Raw genomic sequence first — 20,044 nt, 5'->3', positions numbered from 1 at the left:
TTTTTTGATAGTGCTGAAAATGACAGTTATTTTCTCACTGTTTCTGACTTTACCAGTCCGAGTGACAGTTATGGAATGGTAAACCTGCAAATCTGATATCTCCCCTTTCCCAATGATTGACATTTTTTTTAATTTAAAAAAAGCACAAAACAAACAAATTACTAACATAAAAACAAATCACACAAGATGGTAAAAAGAAATGTTAAGAACAAATTTTAGAAATTAAAAAAAAAAAAGAATGAAAAGACCCAGACTTTCTCTTTCTTTGCTTTGTATTGTGTCTATTTTTTTTAACTGTTCTCTATTTGTGAACTCTTTATGATAACTCTCTTTCTGTGTGTTTTATATTTGATTTGGGAGTAGCTTTCATTTGGGTTTCATTATCATACACTGAATTTTAAGGTATCTTAGGAATACTGTTTTCCTTTTCTTGTTTTTCCATTTTTATGGAAAATTGTTTTTTTCTTTATTTGTTTAATTTTTTTGACAGTTAAGGAAAGGACACTTGTTTTTTTCGTTGGATACAGTTAATTCCTCATTTTGATCTGATCTCCGTACTCTTTCTCAATTTTCTTTTTTCTCATCAAAATTTCATTTGAATATTACTAGTAATAATACTCTCTTTTTTTTTTTATCATCTTCTTTAATTTTGGTTTGAATAAATTGATATTCAAGATCTGATTCTTTTCTGTCACTCAATTTCCATTTTTGAAATCTGGGTTTTTTTTTTGTTACTTTGTAAATAAGAAAGCCAAAAGCTTTTACTTACTTTTGAAGTGTGAGTTAGCCTAGTAGCATTACTACATTTTCTGGGTTTTAGTTATGTTGGGGCAAAATTGGGTTCAATGGTGAAGTGTTAAAGTGACGATAATGCTTCTTGGGATGAGAAGGAGGTGGGTTTGGTGTTAGTAATAAAGTGGGGAGTTCTTCAGCATTTTCATTGTTAGCAAAGGTAAGTTTTTTTAAAGGTATCATTTTGATTTTGACAGCTGAATTTTGCTTTATTTTACTTTTTTTTGAAGATGCAGAATTTGGATTATATTTGGTTATGTATCAGCTGTGTAATTTTCATATCTGGGAAATTGGGAATTGTCTAATATAGTCCATTTTTTGTTTCTCCTCCTTATTGATTTTGTAATCATAGGGTTTTGGGGTGGATTAGTGAACTTGATAATTTCCTATAACACAGTTGTGAACTTCTTGACAAAGATTTATATGAGAAATAAGCTTATTAGAATAAAACGTTGTGTTCTATATGTGACAACTTTCTGGCTTTTTGATGGACTGATCCAGCAGTCATCTAGTTGAATATTTGTTTGTCTGATTCTGCAGGAGACTGAGGAGCAAGCTAAAGTGGGTTTTGTTGGTAATGTCAAAGTCTCCCTCCCCTGAACCGCAAGACTGTGGACCCTCATCTTCTTCTAAGCCGAGGTGAGCTAATGTGGCTGGCGAGTTAAGTAAAATATCCCGATGAAGATGAAGAAATGAATCTAACTATGAATCTGCAGAGATCATCTCTATAGAATGCGAATTGGGATAGTTTCTCTTTTATTATGATGTTTTTAAGTGTTTTGGGATTTTCTGGTTCTTTTAATGCTAATTGTGGACAAATGAATTGATGGTTTACATCTAGGGAATCATATGGAATCACTGCAGCGGATGATCTTGATGATACAGTGGGTACAGTTGCTCGTTTTATCGAGCAACTGCATGCCAACATGTCTTCACCAAGTGAGAAAGAACTTATAACAGCGCAGATGCTGGGTATTGCCAGAGCAAGAAAGGAAGCAAGAGCACTTATTGGTTCACATGGCCAAGCAATGCCATTGTTCATATCCATTCTTAGGAGTGGCACCCCTATAGCAAAACTCAATGTTGCTGCAATTCTGACTGTGTTATGCAAAGATGAGGACTTACGGCTAAAGGTGCTTCTAGGTGGATGCATTCCACCATTACTCTCACTTTTGAAGTCTGAATCAACTGAGACCAGGAAGGCAGCAGCAGAGGCAATATTTGAAGTTTCGTCTGGTGGTCTTTCAGATGATCATGTTGGTATGAAAATATTTGTTACAGAAGGTGTAGTGCCAACTTTATGGGAACAGCTCAGTCCAACAAACAAACAGGACAAAGTGGTAGAAGGTTTTGTTACCGGAGCTTTGAGGAACCTCTGTGGCGAGAAGCATAGCTATTGGAGAGCTACACTTGAGGCTGGAGGAGTAGATATCATTGTGGGTCTTCTCTCTTCTGATAATGCTGCTGCTCAATCCAATGCTGCTTCCCTTTTGGCCCGGTTGATGTTGGCATTCAGTGATAGCATCCCAAAAGTAATAGATTCTGGAGTTGTCAAAGTCTTGCTTCATCTTGTAGGTCAGAATAATGATACTTCTGTCCGTGCAAGTGCTGCCGATGCTTTGGAAGCTCTTTCTTTAAAGTCAAGTGCAGCAAAGAAGGCCATTGTAGATGCGAATGGTGTTCATATTCTCATTGGGGCTGTAGTTGCTCCTTCTAAAGAGTGCATGCAAGGAGAGCATGCCCAGGCTCTGCAGGGACATGTGACACATGCTTTAGCAAATATTTGCGGAGGGATGTCTGATTTGATACTGTATCTTGGAGAACTATCACGATCTTCTTGCTTAGCTGCACCTGTTGCTGACATAGTAGGAGCACTTGCTTATGCTCTAATGGTGTTTGAGCAGACTTCTGGTCTCGATGAGGAACCCTTTGATGTAGCACAAGTAGAGGATGTATTAGTTATGTTACTCAAGCCTTGTGATAATAAACTAGTCCAAGATCGTGTCCTTGAGGCCATGGCAAGCTTGTATGGTAACACCTACCTCTCACGATGGCTCAATCATGCGGAAGCAAAACGGGTGCTTATTGGGCTCATAACAATGGCTGCTGCTGATGTTCATGAACATCTAATACTTTATTTAACCAGCTTATGCTGTGATAAAGTTGGTGTTTGGGAAGCTATTGGTAACAGAGAAGGTATTCAGTTGCTCATATCATTGTTGGGCCTATCCAGTGAACAGCACCAAGAGTATGCAGTACAGTTGTTGGCCATCTTGACTAATCAGGCTGATGACTGTAAGTGGGCCATTACTGCTGCTGGTGGGATTCCTCCATTGGTGCAGTTATTGGAGACAGGATCTCAGAAGGCTAGGGAGGATGCAGCTCATATTCTATGGAATTTATGCTGTCACAGTGAAGATATTTGTGCCTGTGTTGAAAGTGCAGGTGCAGTACCAGCATTCTTATGGCTTTTAAGAATTGGTGGCCCAAAAGGGCAAGAAGCATCAGCTAAGGCTCTTACGAAGCTTGTCCGAACAGCTGATTCTGCCACTATTAATCAGTTATTAGCTTTGCTCCTGGGAGATATTCCAAGCTCAAAGGCCCATATAATTCGAGTTTTGGGCCACGTACTCACAATGGCACTGCATGAGGATCTTGTGCATAAGGGATCTGCTGCTAACAAAGGACTGAAATCTCTTGTTCAGGTTCTGAACTCCACAAATGAAGAAACTCAAGAGTATGCAGCTTCTGTCCTAGCTGATCTATTTAGCACAAGACAAGATATATGTGATAGTCTTGCAACTGATGAAATTGTGCATCCTTGTATGAAGCTTCTGACCAGCAAGACTCAAGATGTTGCAACACAATCGGCTCGAGCATTGGGTGCTCTGTCTCGCCCAACCAAGTCAAAAATTGCTAATAAAATGGCTTATATTGCAGCAGCAGATGTCAAGCCTCTAATTAAATTAACAAAAACTTCGCTCATAGGTGCTGCTGAAACAGCTGTTTCTGCCTTGGCCAATCTTCTCTCAGATTCCCATATTGCTGCAGAAGCACTGGCTGAAGATATTGTTTTGGCTTTGACAAGAGTGCTCGGAGATGGAACTTCAGAAGGTAAGAAGAATGCGTCAAGGGCTCTTCATCAATTACTCAAGTATTTTCCAGTAGGTGACGTGCTTATGGGAAATTCTCAGTGTCGTTTTGCTGTTCTTTCACTTGTTGATTCCTTAAATGCAATGACTATGGACACCACTGATGCTGCTGACGCTTTAGAAGTAGTTGCACTCTTGTGTAGAACAAAAAAGGGCATCAATTTAAGTTATCCACCTTGGTCTGCACTTGCCGAGTCTCCCTCAAGTTTAGAGCCTCTTGTGCGATGCCTTGCTGAGGGGCCTCCTGCATTGCAAGATAAGTCCATAGAAATTTTGTCTAGGCTTTGCGGGGAGCAACCAGTTCTTCTCAGTGATCTGTTGGTTGCAAGATCAAGTTCTATTGGTTCACTAGCCAATAGAACAATGAATTCTACTAGTTTGGAAGTCAGAATTGGAGGGGCTGCACTTCTTACATGTAGTGTGAAAGAACACAAACAGCAGTCATTGGATGTACTTGATCAATCTGGGTGCTTAACACCTCTAGTAGAAGCTTTAGTGGAAATGGTGAAGAGGAATTCGAGATGTACCTCTTTAGAAGTTGAAGTCAGTGCCCCAAGAGACTTTATTGAGAGAACTGCATTCCAGGAAGGCAAGGAGTTTGATGTTTCTGATCCAGCTACTATATTGGGTGGAACTGTTGCTTTATGGTTATTGTCAATACTATCTTCCTGCCTTTTGAAAAACAGAATTACCATAATGGAAGCTGGTGGACTTGAGGTGCTTTCTGACAAGCTTGCAAGCTATGCTTCCAATCCCCAGGTATATCCACCCCTCCCTCTCTCTATATATAAAATCCACCTCTGGAATAGATGCCGAACTACCTCTTCTTTTATTCTGATTGATTTCAGAAAAGGACTTCCAAGGTATACTTATCGGCTCTCTAGCATAGCTTAAAATATGGGTCTTTGATAATTAAATAAGCAAAATTTGGAGGGATAGTGTGAGATGCGTTAAGTCTAGTTCATTTTTCCTTTTCAATTTTCGGGCCAATGATCCTTAATGTTATACTGTCATGTAACTATGCTCACAGACTAGAGTGTATAAAAGTATCTGCAAGGTTAAATACTTGCACCAACTTTAAATAGGTTTTCAGTTACACTTTGCTCTTGTTATATGCAGTACAGATTTCTTTTTCTGGAGCTTATCCAAGTGTTGTCTTATATGTCTTATATACAAGTATAAGGTACATTTTTGCTAGCGAAACATGCCATGATTGTAGATGCGTATAACAAACTGACCAAGGTATCTTCTGGATGTTACAGCATAAAATTGAGAAAAAGTGAGGAAGAATATAATGCTGACATGATTGTGGAGTGAAAGTGAGAACATGTTTTTTAAATAGATGGGATGTGATATAAATTCCCTGCTCTTAAAATCCTTGCTTAATTTTGTTGTTGATTTGATGTACAATCATGCTTGGTACATAATGTTCCTTGCTAAAAACTGTGTATTTACAGGCAGAACTTGAGGATACTGAAGGTATATGGATTAGCGCCCTGCTTCTGGCTATCTTGTTCCAAGAAGAAAATGTTGTTTTGTCTCCTGAAACCATGCGTATCATACCTTCGCTTGCTCTTCTGCTGAGATCTGAAGAGGTTATTGACAGATACTTTGCTGCTCAGGCAATGGCTAGTCTAGTTTGTAGTGGGAGCAAGGGAATAAATCTTGTCATTGCAAATTCAGGTGCGATTGCTGGGTTGATAACGTTGATTGGATACATGGAATCAGATATGCCTAACTTATTTGCTTTGTCCAAAGAATTTTCTCTAGGACAGAATCCGGGTCAAGTTGTTCTAGAAACTCTTTTTGAAATTGAAGATGTGAGAGTTGGCTCTGCTGCACGGAAATCTATTCCTCTTTTAGTGGATCTCTTGAAACCAATACCAGATAGGCCCGGAGCCCCTCCAATTGCTGTTCAACTCTTAACCCGCATAGCAGATGGAAGCGATACGAATAAATTAATTATGGGTGAAGCTGGAGCTCTTGATGCATTAACAAAATATCTATCTTTAAGCCCTCAAGACTCAACAGAGGCTGATATATGTGAATTACTAAGAATATTATTTGGCCATCAGGATCTTATTCGATATGAAGCATCGCTTAGCTCATTGAATCAACTTATAGCTGTTCTGCGCCTGGGTTCAAAAAACGCTAGATTCAGTGCTGCAAGGGCTCTCCATCAAATTTTTGATGCTGAAACTGTTAGAGATTCTGAATTAGCTAGGCAGGCAGTACAACCACTGGTTGACATGCTTTCTGCTGCATCTGAGAGTGAGCAAGAGGCTGCTCTTGTTTCCTTGATCAAATTAACTTCAGGAAATACTTCAAAAGCAGCTATAATGACCGATGTTGAAGGAAACCCACTTGAGAGTCTATACAAAATCTTATTGTCTGCTTCATCTTTGGAATTGAAAAGGAATGCTGCACAACTTTGTTTTATTCTCTTTGGAATTTCTAAATTTAGATCAAATCCGTTAGCCTCTGAATGCATACAGCCACTTATTTCTCTAATGCAGTCTGATAGTTGTGCAGCTTTGGAGTCTGGAATCTGTGCTTTTGAGAGATTGTTAGATGATGAGCAGCATGTGGAGCTTTCAGCAGCATATGACATTGTGGATCTCCTTGTTGGCTTGATTTCTGGGAGAAACCATCTGATTATTGAGGCCAGTGTATGTGCACTCATAAAGTTGGGGAAAGACTGCACACCTCGCAAATTAGACATGGTCAAAGCTGGTGTTATTGATAATTGTCTTGAGATACTCCCTCTTGCGTCCAGTTCATTGTGCTCCTCAATTGCTGAGTTGTTCCGGATTTTGACAAATAATAATGCCATTGCTAGAAGTTCAGATGCTGCAAAAATAGTGGAGCCTCTTTTCATGGTTTTACTTCGTCCAGATTTCATTTTATGGGGACAGCACAGTGCCTTGCAAGCACTTGTAAATATCTTGGAGAAGCCGCAAAGCCTTGCAACTCTGAAATTGACTCCCAGTCAAGTCATTGAACCTCTGATTTCATTTTTGGAATCACCATCGCAAGCTATCCAGCAACTTGGAACTGAACTATTGACTCATCTTCTTGCACAGGAACATTTTCAGCAAGACATCACGACAAAAAGTGCAGTTGTGCCACTTGTGCAGCTTGCGGGAGTTGGTATACTGAATCTGCAGCAAACAGCTATTAAAGCTTTGGAAAAGATCTCTTCAAGTTGGCCAAAGGCAGTTGCTGATGCTGGAGGTATTTTTGAGCTTGCAAAAGTCATTATTCAAGATGATCCTCTTCCTCCTCATGTGCTTTGGGAATCAGCTGCTTTGGTTCTCTGCAACGTTCTGCGTTTCAATGCCGAGTACTATTTTAAAGTTCCTATAATTGTTCTGGTCAAAATGTTGCATTCCACACTTGAGAGCACCATTACTGTTGCTCTTAATGCCTTAATCGTCCATGAAAGGAGCAATCCTTCAAGTGTTGAACAAATGACTGAAGCAGGAGCTATAGATGCATTGTTGGATCTTCTAAGATCTCACCAATGTGAAGAAGCTTCCGGAAGACTGCTTGAAGCTTTATTTAACAATGTAAGGGTACGAGAGATGAAGGTTTCTAAGTATGCCATTGCACCCTTAGCACAGTATTTGTTAGACCCACAGACAAGATCTGAGTCTGGGAGGCTCCTTGCAACTTTAGCTCTTGGAGACCTCTCCCAGCATGAAGGACATGCTAGAGCGAGTGATTCTGTTTCTGCATGTCGTGCACTTGTAAGCTTACTCGAGGATCAGCCAACAGAAGACATGAAAATGGTTGCAATTTGTGCATTGCAAAACTTCGTTATGCGGAGTAGAACTAATAGGCGAGCTGTAGCTGAAGCCGGTGGCATATTAGTAATTCAGGAACTTCTGCTTTCTCCTAATGCTGATGTTGCTGTGCAGGCAGCATTGCTTATCAAATTCTTATTCTCTAATCACACCCTTCAGGAATATGTATCAAATGAGCTCATCAGATCATTGACAGGTGATATAACGTTGCAACAATTTGTTCTTGCTTTTACAATTTGCTGGTTTCATTTTGAAACGTTCTACATTTGCTTGAAACTTGCCTCAATTCAGATCTGTCTGAAGTTCTTATCCTCATGTTATACAATGACCATTTTACACTTCAAAGACTTCAGCCAACAGACAATATCTAGCTCAAGTTCTTACTTTTCTCTTTGCACAAATTCCTGTCTTGGTTCTCAACATTGTTTTTTAATATTGAAATACATAGTCACTTTGCTGTGCAGCTGCCCTAGAGAGAGATTTGTGGTCTGCTGCAACTATTAATGAAGAAGTCTTGAGAACATTGAATGTGATATTTGCCAACTTTCCTATGCTCCATATTTCTGAAGCGGCTACCTTGTGTATTCCCCATCTCATAGGAGCACTGAAGTCCGGGAGTGAGGGTGCCCAGGAAGCTGTATTAGACACCCTGTGCTTGTTAAAACATTCTTGGTCAACCATGCCTATAGAAATTGCGAAATCTCAGTCCATGATTGCAGCTGAAGCAATTCCTATTTTGCAAATGCTGATGAAAACCTGTCCTCCGAGCTTCCATGAGAGAGCAGACAACCTATTGCACTGCTTACCAGGGTGTTTGACTGTTACCATCAAGCGGGGGAACAACCTAAAGCAAACCATGGGAGCCACTAATGCATTTTGCCGATTGACAATAGGGAATGGTCCTTCCAGGCAAACCAAGGTAACAACTTTTTAAAAGTCATTGGAAAGAAACCTTGTATATCCTCTTGTCCATAGATTGGTCTATGTCCATATAAAATGTATCTTGTTCTTTATTTTTCGGAAAATTTCCATGTCTTAGCCCTTTTTTGTCTCTAATTTAGTTATAGCTATGCATTGATTTCCATTTGCTAGAGTTTAGAAAATAGGGATTTTGGCATATTACTATTTCTCATTTTATTTTATGGCTCCTGCATTTTCCACTTTATATGGTATTTGTGGCATGCACGACTTCATCAACTTATCAAGATTTTCTAGTTTCTCTTTGTTCAAAAAGTTTGAAGTTTGCAGGTATAAATTTATCAGAAACTCAGTGCTTAGCATTTCATTTATTCAGTAAATATCTCCAGAAACATTTATTCAGAACAAGAATTTATTAGCAAGTTTAGAATCTCTATTCTTTTTGCATAGCTTTCAAATCTGCGCCATGATTCTTGTCTGAAACTTGTTATGTTATTACATTATTTTATTACAACCGAAGCCTATACTTTAACATTAGTTGTTTTGCATGATTACTAGGTTGTGAGCCACAGTACTTCTCCAGAATGGAAAGAAGGCTTTACATGGGCTTTTGACGTGCCCCCAAAGGGACAAAAACTCCATATCATTTGCAAAAGCAAAAATACTTTCGGGAAGGTAAAATAAAATTTCCGATGTTCTGCTGAATTTACAGTTCAGTTGTTGCAGCCTTGATATGGTGATACTTGGTGCTCAGATGAACAGTTATATTTCTGATCTTTCTCTGACCAAATGTTTTGCATTTTGATTGCTGATGGAGATGTTGGCTTTTTCAGACAACTCTAGGAAGAGTGACTATACAAATAGACAAAGTCGTGACCGAGGGAGTATACAGCGGTTTATTCAGCCTGAACCATGATAGCAACAAAGACGGGTCTTCGAGAACGCTTGAAATCGAGATTATCTGGTCCAACATGATTTCGAACGAAGATAGCATATAAAATGGTTTCAAAGATTATTTGTCTACATACAAGCAACCACCATGAAACCGGGTGCAGAAATTTACAGCTGAAGGATATAATATTAATACTATCAGGTACAGCTACCGGTTCCCATTTGCTTGTGTAAGTAAATTGTTATATATATCTATCTATCCAAGGGCCAGTTTTGCAGTAAATGCTTAGCATGTAAAGTATGAAAATGATTATTAAATTGAGATTAAAAAGGAGAATCAGAGAGGTTCCCTAAATATGTAGGGGAATATAAAAGCTGTTTAGACGTTTTGTTTTGTACAGATAAGTTGTTAGGGAGTAGCAAAGCAGTGCCATGTCAAGAGGAAAAATGGCATTGCAAAAATGTGGTGAAATGGGGGCATTTTTGCACCAAGTATTGCCTTGAATAATGATGGAAATGGCTGAATTTGTGCTTCTTCCTTATATCCATACTAGTGCTATTTCTAAAAAATATATAATTAAAATTATTTTTTGTTATATTATATTAATATAAAACCTTAAATTTAAAATAGCATTATTATTTGATATTGTGACAGTGAAGTTTTTTTAATTTCACAAATGAGAATAAAAAATTATCATGTATCTCATTTATTTAGTTTTTAATTTTATAAATATCAGTTACATATTGATGGTTCCTAACCTTATTTATAGAATTTAAAAAAATAAATCAATGTTAATTTAAGTTTGCATGTTTATTGAGTTAATTGATTACTTGGCTGAAGTTGGGGATTTACAATTTCTTTTATAATTATGAATGGTTATATTTAAATGAAATTATAATAATATTGCAAATGTATTATAGCATTTTAATTAGAATCGAGTATATATATCAAGTCGATTGCATCAATCATTTTAAATAATGTTAAGTATTTTGTGGATTGAATATAAATATTAAATTTTTAAGCAAAAGGGATTTTTGCATGCAAAACATGTATGATGATGATTTTGGAAACTCTTTTGAGTACATAAATTACTATACATATTATATATTTTCAATTGTTAAAATAGAAAATTATGGACTAATTATTTTAGGGATTAAATAATTAACTTTGAATAAATTCAAATTTATATTTATTCAATAACTAATTTAATTAACACAAAAACACTACCAAAAAAAAACATAAACCTATAAAACTCTATATAAAACATTATTTATGTATAAATTGAATTATTATAAAAATATATAAAAAAATTTAGAATTTTTCTAAATGTGACATAAGAAAACAATTTAAATACAATGTAGAAATATAGAATCATTTTTTGAACTTTCTAAAAACTCAAGTTAGTTTATAATAAATATTTAATACTTTAAACTTAAAAATAAAAATAACACAAATCTTTTCTCTTTTATTTGTTTTTCTATCCTTTCTTTCTCTTTCTTTCTTGGTCAACTTATAGTGTTGGTCCCTCTATTATGCTAAAATCTAGGATTATATCTGTATACTTTAATTTTGACATAATTTGGTCCCTCTATTTTGACACTTTTAACTATTCCAGCTAAAATAATGGCATATATATTGTCTTAAATACATCTCTTTAACAATATCATGGCTTAATCACCTTCTAATTAATTATACTAACATAAAATTTCTTTTATTTTATTGGAATGATAATTTTAAGGAAAAATCCACTTCAACAATTTAAGTAAATTTATTAACTGTGTTAATTATTTAGACTAACTAATTATATCATAAAAGTATATTAACAAATCATGTCAAATTAAATTATAAGGACTAAATCTTATATTTTAGTATAATAAAAGAACCAAAATCACAATTTGACATTATATCTTTCTTTCTCTATTTCTCTCTCTTTCCCATTCTTTTTTTTTTCTCTTTCTCCCAGCCATTCCCTTCTCTCCCCCAATTCCCCACCCAACTAAATAAATAATGATGGGTGTCAAATTATAGGCTAATGCCTAATATGTACTCCTCTCTTGTTGTGCACTGTATTAACAATTGGCGCGGTGAATGTGGACGACATAGCTTCACAATCCCAAAGTGGCACCCCTGTTGACTAAACCAAACAGAACAATGACCCAGCCAACCAAGCCAACTCCCCTGCCCTTCCCAGCTCACCTATTCCACTTGTTCCAGAAGTCTCTACTAGCTTGAACACCACTTAAATTCCTCTCCCTTCTACCTTTGCAGAAATTTCTTTATAGTATGTGAATGCCTTTCTCTCCACATTAGAGCAATTAATAAAGGCTCTGAGGGATCCTCTAGCCTCCAACCCCACCAATCCTCCAGCTACTTCGACTCCACCAATTTCTACAACGCCTCATCGACTCCCTAAGTCATTTGATCACATAGTTCGTTGTTTGCATGAAATAGGAACCTGTCTCACAACTATGTCTCCCATCTAGCTGGACCAAGGTTCTCACCAGCAAGCATCAAGTTTACAGTCCTACGGTTCAAAAACCCAAGAGAAATTACGATGTCTAGGAGAACAATTTTTTTAGCAAGAGTGTTGTTTCAAGAAGCAGTAAAAACAATAGTGCATTCTTGAGCAAAGAAATACTTAAGAATAAACGACTCATTATGGAGTTGAGAGCTGCACAGGAGGTCCCCAGACGAGAAAATTCAAAACATCAAGAAGATGAAGCTCAATCCTTACTCCGAAGAGATAATGAGCTTGGCAATTTGGAAGGCCTCCACAGGGTCGACCTTCCAGCAGCATCTCAACATTCTTAGGGCAACAACAACCTCTCCAGAGAAGATGTAACACCCCTAACTCGTATTCGACACCAAAACAGGGTTACAGAGCATTACTAGACTTATAACTTAAACAATCATACATTCCATATTCAATTATCATTCAAATCAAATGACATTCAAATACATTCATATCATCCCTAATACGAGCCCTTGAGGCCCCAAAATGACATTAAAAGTAGTTCGGGACTAAACTGAGTACTCAAGGAATTTTTAGAAAAATATTGAATTTTTTTCATAGTGCAGGGGACACACGCCCGTGTCTTAGGCCGTGTGGGCATTTGAAATAGGGGCGCACGGTCGTGTTTCATCCCGTTTCTAACCCCGTGTAACTCACTAACTTGGGTCACACGGCCAACCCACAAGCCCGTGTGCTCGGCCGTGTACCCTTTGAAATGGCCTCACACGCCTGTGTGCCAGGCCGTGTAAAAACTGGAGGGTATACTGACTTGTGCCACACGACCAAGCTACACGCCCGTGTGCTAGGCTGTGTGAAGCTACTGACTTGATTTCTAAAAAAGTATCAGGGGACACACGGCTATGCCACCTGGCCGTGTGTTACACACGACTGAGACACACGCCCATGTCTCTGCCCATGTGGACAAAAATAGGTCATTTTCCAAGCCATATTTCTCACCCAATGTGGTACCAACCTGAACTCAATAATGCACATACAACCATGGCACAAATAAGCATTCAAAACCAACCGATATCAAGTTTATAACATGTAATGTCCACACATACAACATGATATCCATAAGCACATTCATTTGACCACTTTAACACACATCAAACATATTTCCAAAGTCTACCTAAATGGTCAAATACATATATGAGACATTGTAGCTAAAACTTAGCATGCATACTCATCTCAATTCCAACCATTTAGTGCCAAAACACAATTTCACAAGCAAGGCATTCATATAGCAATTATACACCACATATCATAAGGCCATTTATGCATATATATACCAAAATACATGACCACCTTACAAGCCAATTCAAATAGCTTAAACTCAACAAGACATATATGACACATTAGCCAAAATACCTATACATGCCATTTAACCAAAATATAAAGTCCAAAGTACCAAAATAAGAGTTTGACAGTGTGACATAAATCTTCGATGACTTCCAAACCGAGCGAGCTTCCGAAGCACTATAAAACATGAAAAAATAAACGGAGTAAGCAATTAAGCTTAGTAAGTTCATAAAACATAGAATAAAACTTACCGTTTAACCATAAATTTAGGTAAATAACTCAAAGCATAACTCAATTCAATTTGGCCAAAGCCTATCACATAACCATTCATCAAGTTAGCCATGTACACACATAAAAATAGAGAATCATGTATAAATTCAACAAGTATTAAAATTCCAAGTACATGTAACATCTCTACCGTATATCCGTATATCATATATATAAAAATCATCTCCATGTAAATACCTGTATTAGTTCGTATCGAACTTATATAATCTCGTAATAACACTATGCACGTTGAACCACTTAAAATTTCGTTAGATATACGGGTAGTACACACGAGGTGTACTGAACTATAATCTCTCAATTCTTATACATGTAGGCTCATACGAGCGATAAACGGTAAGCTCCTCCGAGCTGAATATCGGTAAGTTCTTACGAGCTGTAAATCGGTGAGCTCATACAAGATGCGGTGAGTCCGCAACACATGCAGGACCTCAACCAAAACGGTAACCTTAATGACATGTCATTTGTATTCTACGAATTCTTAAAGTTCAAATGGGCCTCGGTATTCTTCATACATCATCGGTTATGTGCTCGATAATTATACATAATAATTAAACTAATCACATACATATATATTTCAATCAAAACATATAATTACGCAATATATTTACATGAACTTACCTCAAACTCAAACGGAGAATACGATCGTTTAGTCCACGACTTTATCTTTTCCCCGATTTAGTTCTAAATATTTCTTTTCTTGATCTATATAATCAAATTTAACTCATTTAATCATATTTCTAATCAATTCAATCCAAATTTCATGTTACGACAAAATTACCATTTCCCTCTAAAATTTAACTTCTTTACAATTTAGTCCCTAGGCTCGTAAAATTGAAATTCATGAAATTTCACTACACCCAAGCCTAGCCAAATATCCTATGTGCTCATAGCATTACATACATATCACAAATTTACACATTTAACACACAATTTTTACATTTTTCCAATTAACCCCTAATTGGTAATTTCATTAAAACTCACTTAACAAAAGTTGTTTAATTAACAATGATTCATTTTCTTCCATTAAACTTCAAGAACAAAAAGAATTCTCTCATGTCAAAACCCTAGACTTTCAACCATTTTGCAAATTAATCCTCTAATTATCTAGGTTAAGCAACAACGATTCCAAAGACATAAAAATCAACAAAAACGAACATCAAATTCACTTACATACAAGGGGTTTATGTTGCTGAAATTTTAAGGTCTCCAATGGCTCTAAGTTGCTAAAATTTTTGGTGGAAAATGCATGAGGAATATTGCCATTTGTTTTGTTTTATTTAATTTACTTTTAATTACCTAATTACCATTTTACCCTTACCTAACTTTAAAAATTACTCAATTACCAAGCCATGCACATCCACTAACTCATTTAATGGTCTAATTACCATATAAGGACCTCCACTTTAAAGTTCTATAGCTATTTAACACTTTTAGCTAATAGAACACAACTTTTGCACTTTACGCGATTTAGTCCTTTTTCACAAATTGAGCATACAAACGATAAAATTTCTTAACGAAATTTTTATGCAATAATAATATTATGTTTTAGACCATAAAATAATATTAAAATAAATTTTATGACCTCAAATTTGTGGTCCCAAAACCACTGTTCTGGTTTCACTAAAAACAGGTCGTTACAGAAGAATAACTCAAAGATTTTAGGGTAAAGCTAATGCAAGAAATGAAATGAGTAAAAACAAACGAATCTATATAGAATTACTCCGATGAACCGTTGGCACATAAAGTTTTGAAAAACCACATATCCAACTCTTTCAAGTTTTTGAAGTTCCTATATAACAGGTTGGGGGATCCAAAAGACCACCTAGCCTGATATAACAATCACATGAATATATTGGGGGCATCTGATGAAGTGAAGTGCATAGCCTTCTCCATGACTCTCTCGCACACGGCCCGACAGTGGTACTTGCCATTACCTTGAGGATCAATCTACTCCTTTGAACAACTAGTCAAGTAGTTCATGAGTCATTTCCTGGCCAACAAAACACTCCAACAGTCCCTGAAATACTTCATGACTATTTGTTAAGGAGCGAATAAGTCCTTCTATGATTATGTCAAATGATCTAGTGTGGCCACCACGGTCACGAAGGGAGTCATTGGTGAATGGGCAATTCAGGCCTTCATTGCGGGGACCTTTCACCAGCATCTAAGGTACATTATTATTGAGAATACTCTGACCAATCCCTCTTATCTATACAAAATGGTGCACAAGTTTTAAGAAGAATATGAAGTTGGAAAAATCATTGTTGATTCCTTCGTACAACATCTCTCCAAAGCAACTATTCGCGAAGATCGCCTTTTAAGACATTTCAAGGCTACCAGCAGCCAAGGACTAATTCAAAGATAGGCAGATGTTGGCATGGACATTATAACTAATCAAGACAAAGAAACAGTCAGCAGATGAACAATGTTTATACTATAGACCGCCAAGGACCCATCTACAGTTATAAGGGGCCAGGATCAACGACTCAACTACTCTGATCAGGTAGAAAGCCAACAACTTTAATCATCATTGCAAATATTTCAATGCTTGAGGACAACAGATTGAGCAATGTGTGTATTTGAATAATTCCATTAAAACTGCAATCTGAAAGGGCATCTTAAGTAATTTTTAGCTCAGGGCCTCTATCAGATGAACAAGGATCAAGACAGAAGAGCGAGACCATCAGGATCGCAAAGCAATGGTAGGGGGAAGAAGCCATTCAAGGGAATTATAGATGTTTTAATAGGAGGTAAGCACATGGAATAGGTCTTATCAAACTCAAAGTAGAAGGCCCATATGAGGAGTGTCTTGCCGGTTTCAACCACAATAAAAAAGCCCAAACCTTTTCCATAGAGATGACCCTTTGGTGGTCTCAACCAATATCTCCTGATTCCAAGTCAAGACTGTCATGAAGTGTTCAAGCATGTTTTTGAATTTAGTTGAGGGATTCATGGGTGTAGTAATTAGAAATAGTATTTTTGTTAAGTGATTTTAGTAACTGTTAAAGTATAAGGACTTTGTGTAAATTCCAAAAATTCAAGGAATAGTTATAAAAGCATAGTTAATTTAGACTGTAATAAGTCCCTAGAATATTCAGTCATCTAGATCAAGGAACTCGTCAACCGAAATTGAACTGCGAAAAATCCAAAGTCTCGGATTAGCTGTTGACGTTGTTTTACGACCGTTTCAATTTAGGTAAATTCGTAGTCCTTGAACTCAAACTCTATTATTTATTTAAAAAATTTAATTATTACTTTGATATCTTAATTATATTTATTTATATATGCAAATGCTTGAATTATGAAATGAGGAAAATGTGGATTATGAAATTACGTATGTAATTGTCGGTTATATCTGACTAGCGCTGGGCGCAAATCATTGTCGATCTATCCAACTAGTGCTGGGCATACATTTGATATCGTTAGTTTATTCGACTAGCACTGGGTGCAAATCATTGTCGGTCTATCCGATCAGTGTTGGACACACATTCGATATCGTCAATTTATCTGACTAGCGCTGGGCGCAAAACATTGTCGGTTTATCTGACTAGTGCAGGGCACACCTATCACCAATTTGTCTGACTAGCGTTGGGCGCAAAACATTGTCAGTTTATTCAACTAGTGCAAGGACACCTATTGTCAGTTTATTCAACTAGTACAGGGCACAAAAAAATGTTAAAATTTATTCGTCAGGCACCAGGTGCCAGTAACAAGATAATCTATATTGATGATGCATAATTGATTCATTAAAGAAGGTTGGTAAATAAGGGATATGGTGAAATGAGTATGGAACGTTCATAAGAAATCTTATGGTAAACTATGTGAAAATAAACATTACATGTTATGGATTTTGAATTTGTAGTTATTGAATATGTGCATAATCTTGGAGATTAATGTGATTTACTCAATATATGATTTATTCTTTGGGTATGCAGTTAGGTACTTATCTTGATTGTTGACTCAGTATCTAGCGATAATCCCGAACTCGACGTTGGTGAAGTATTCTTTTTGGTGTCTTAGCATGTACCTAGGATGTTAATGTTTAGATCAATGGTCTTTTGGTATATAGTTGAACTTAGTGAAAGTTACTTGTGTTGGATGTTGTCAAGTTAACTTTTGTTCTATATTTTACCTTAAGATAATGCTTGTATAAAGATATGGTTAAATAAAAGTAAGTTTTATGAGATTGACTCTTTAGACGTATATATTATAGGTTAAGTGATTTTGTATTGAGATAGATTGGATTGATAGTTATTGATGTTTAGGTGTATCTATGTTTTTTTTTTGTGGAAGATATTGCATATGGTTGATGTTTTATGTTATTTGGAATTGGCTCTTTTTAGGAAGTAAATGATTTAATTCTTTTTGTTTGAGTTGAAATATGGTAGGATATGGTAATTAAAATTTATGATTCTTAATTGTGGTGTAAGATAAATGTAGGATTTGATTAATGTTGAATGTTTTTGTATGTGATGATTAAAATGTGGTGTCAATAAGGGCACATTGTTTAGGCACTTAGATTGTATGAAATTGACATGTTTTGAGTTGTTTTAAAGTGTATTTGATGATGTTTAGATGATGGTTTTAGGCTTAACTTGTTAACCAAGACATGTGTGGTAATTGCCTTATTTTAGAAGCAATTGTGATACACACGGCCTGGGACACGAGCTGCCACACTACCGTGTGTCTTATTGCCTTTAGGTACAGGTTTCACATGGTCTGGCACAGGACCTGTGACACAGCCATGTGTCTTCAAACAGTTTGTCATACGGTCTGAGACACGATCGTGTGACCTTAATTCGAATATACACACGGGAGGACACATGGGCTGGGACATGGCTTTGTTTCTGGACTTCGAATGTCCACATGATCTAGGCTGTGACACACGGCCTGGCCACACAGCTGTGTGTCCTTGTTTTCAAAATTTTTAACTTTATCTGAATTTTTCTATTTTGTTTCAATTTGACCCCAGAATGTTTCCAAACTATTTTTAGGACCTCGTAATCTCAGTTTAAGGCCGGTAAGTGTATGTTTGCTATAAATGGAATGTGATTTGATTATTTGTAATTATAATTGAATATTTGTAAGTTAGTAATGTTAAATGTTTAAAATGTTATCATGATACTTTGTGACCCAAATTTGGTGACGGAGACGGGTTAGAGGTGTTATAGAAAAAATTACATGTTTACTACAATATGGGCACATTTCTCAACAAAAGTACCATGACTAATGTAACAGGGCCCAATCGACCCAGGTCCAAACATTAAAAAACAGCCCAAGTCTTACAAAACCCAACAAATAAGCAGCCCAAAATAGTCCCTAGCCCAGCAACTAAAGAAAACCTAAGTAAAAAACCCTAGGCAGCCACCTTGCACGCACGCCGCTCCCACGCCTAGCAACCTCCAGCCGCCGCAAGTTCCGGTCTCCACGCGCACGTTTCTCCCCTCGTCTGCCTGCAAAACGGACTCAAGAAGTCCAAAAGCGAAAAAACAGCAAGCAAGATCATTTTTTTTATTTTTATTATGATTTATTCCGGCTATTTAAAGCCCTCACGGTTGTACAAAAATGGGGACAAGAGAGAAATCAAAAGAAGGAGAAAATACAAAGATTTTTTTAAGGTGAATCGGGTTCTTGCGGTTTTATTTTTTTATTTTTTTCTTTTCTTTTGCGTTTTTGTTTTTTTAAGAAGTAACAAAGAAAAGAAGAAGGGAAGCTTACCTCTCTGGCCGGAAGCGTCGATCGGCGCCACCTCCGTTGCGATCGGAGCTGTGGCGCACGGTGGAACGGCGGTACGGCGGCTTGGGTATAAAACCCTAGCAGAGAATAAAAAGAGGGGAGGGGTGCAGCATTTTTTTTGTTTTAAAATGGGTTATGAAATTTTTTAAAAGGACAAAATTGGGTTTTATTGAAACCTCAAAACGGCGCCGTTTTATCCAAGCCTTGACCCGCGCGGTGACCCGACTCGGAGGGAAGGATCCGCGCGTTCTAGCTTGAATGGGGAAATTGTGCGTTTAGTCCTTTTTTTGCGTTTCGTTTCAATTAAACCCTTTTATTTCTTTTTTAAATTTGGGCCGCATATTTTTAATTTTGTTTCAATTCGGTCCCATGCTGCGCAGCGTTCAGGAAGGCGGGAATAATTTCCCTTTTGGTCCTCCGTTATTGCTAGCGCATTCAAATCGGTCTCTTTTTGTCTATTTTCAAATCTACCCTATTTTTTCATCTTTAATTCAATCTAGTCCATTTTTTTTACTGTTTTACTATTTAATTTTTTTAATGTTATTATTTCTATGATATTATACCATTAGTATTATTATCATTACTACTGTATATACATGCGCATAGGTTTTTTATATAATGCACATATGTTTTTTAGTATACGTTT

General features: G+C 36.8%; 1 protein-coding gene across 1 annotated transcript; it reads left to right on the top strand.

Annotated features, from left to right (window-relative positions):
* The first annotated feature begins 204 nt into the window (after positions 1–204).
* On the top strand, positions 205–10,101 carry LOC107901428 (protein CELLULOSE SYNTHASE INTERACTIVE 3). Its single transcript, XM_016827436.2, has 7 exons — positions 205–952; positions 1,333–1,431; positions 1,634–4,703; positions 5,402–7,946; positions 8,215–8,669; positions 9,227–9,343; positions 9,502–10,101. Exons 2-7 carry the CDS (start codon positions 1,370–1,372, stop codon positions 9,664–9,666), a joined length of 6,414 nt encoding a protein of 2,137 aa, XP_016682925.2. The 5' UTR covers positions 205–952; positions 1,333–1,369; the 3' UTR covers positions 9,667–10,101.
* Positions 10,102–20,044: the final 9,943 nt, after the last annotated feature.

Source organism: Gossypium hirsutum, chromosome D06 (assembly GCF_007990345.1).
Source record: "Gossypium hirsutum isolate 1008001.06 chromosome D06, Gossypium_hirsutum_v2.1, whole genome shotgun sequence".
NCBI classification, from domain to species: Eukaryota; Viridiplantae; Streptophyta; class Magnoliopsida; order Malvales; family Malvaceae; genus Gossypium; species Gossypium hirsutum.
Note: the sequence above shows the minus strand (reverse complement) of the source record. Positions and strands in the feature narration are given on the sequence as shown.

Coding starts and splice junctions, on each gene's coding strand:
- LOC107901428 (XM_016827436.2), top strand. CDS start 1,370: ATGTCAAAGTCTCCCTCCCCTGAACCGCAAGACTGTGGACCCTCATCT. Junction 1,432..1,633: donor TCATCTTCTTCTAAGCCGAG/GTGAGCTAATGT, acceptor GTTTACATCTAG/GGAATCATATGGAATCACTG. Junction 4,704..5,401: donor GCTATGCTTCCAATCCCCAG/GTATATCCACCC, acceptor GTGTATTTACAG/GCAGAACTTGAGGATACTGA.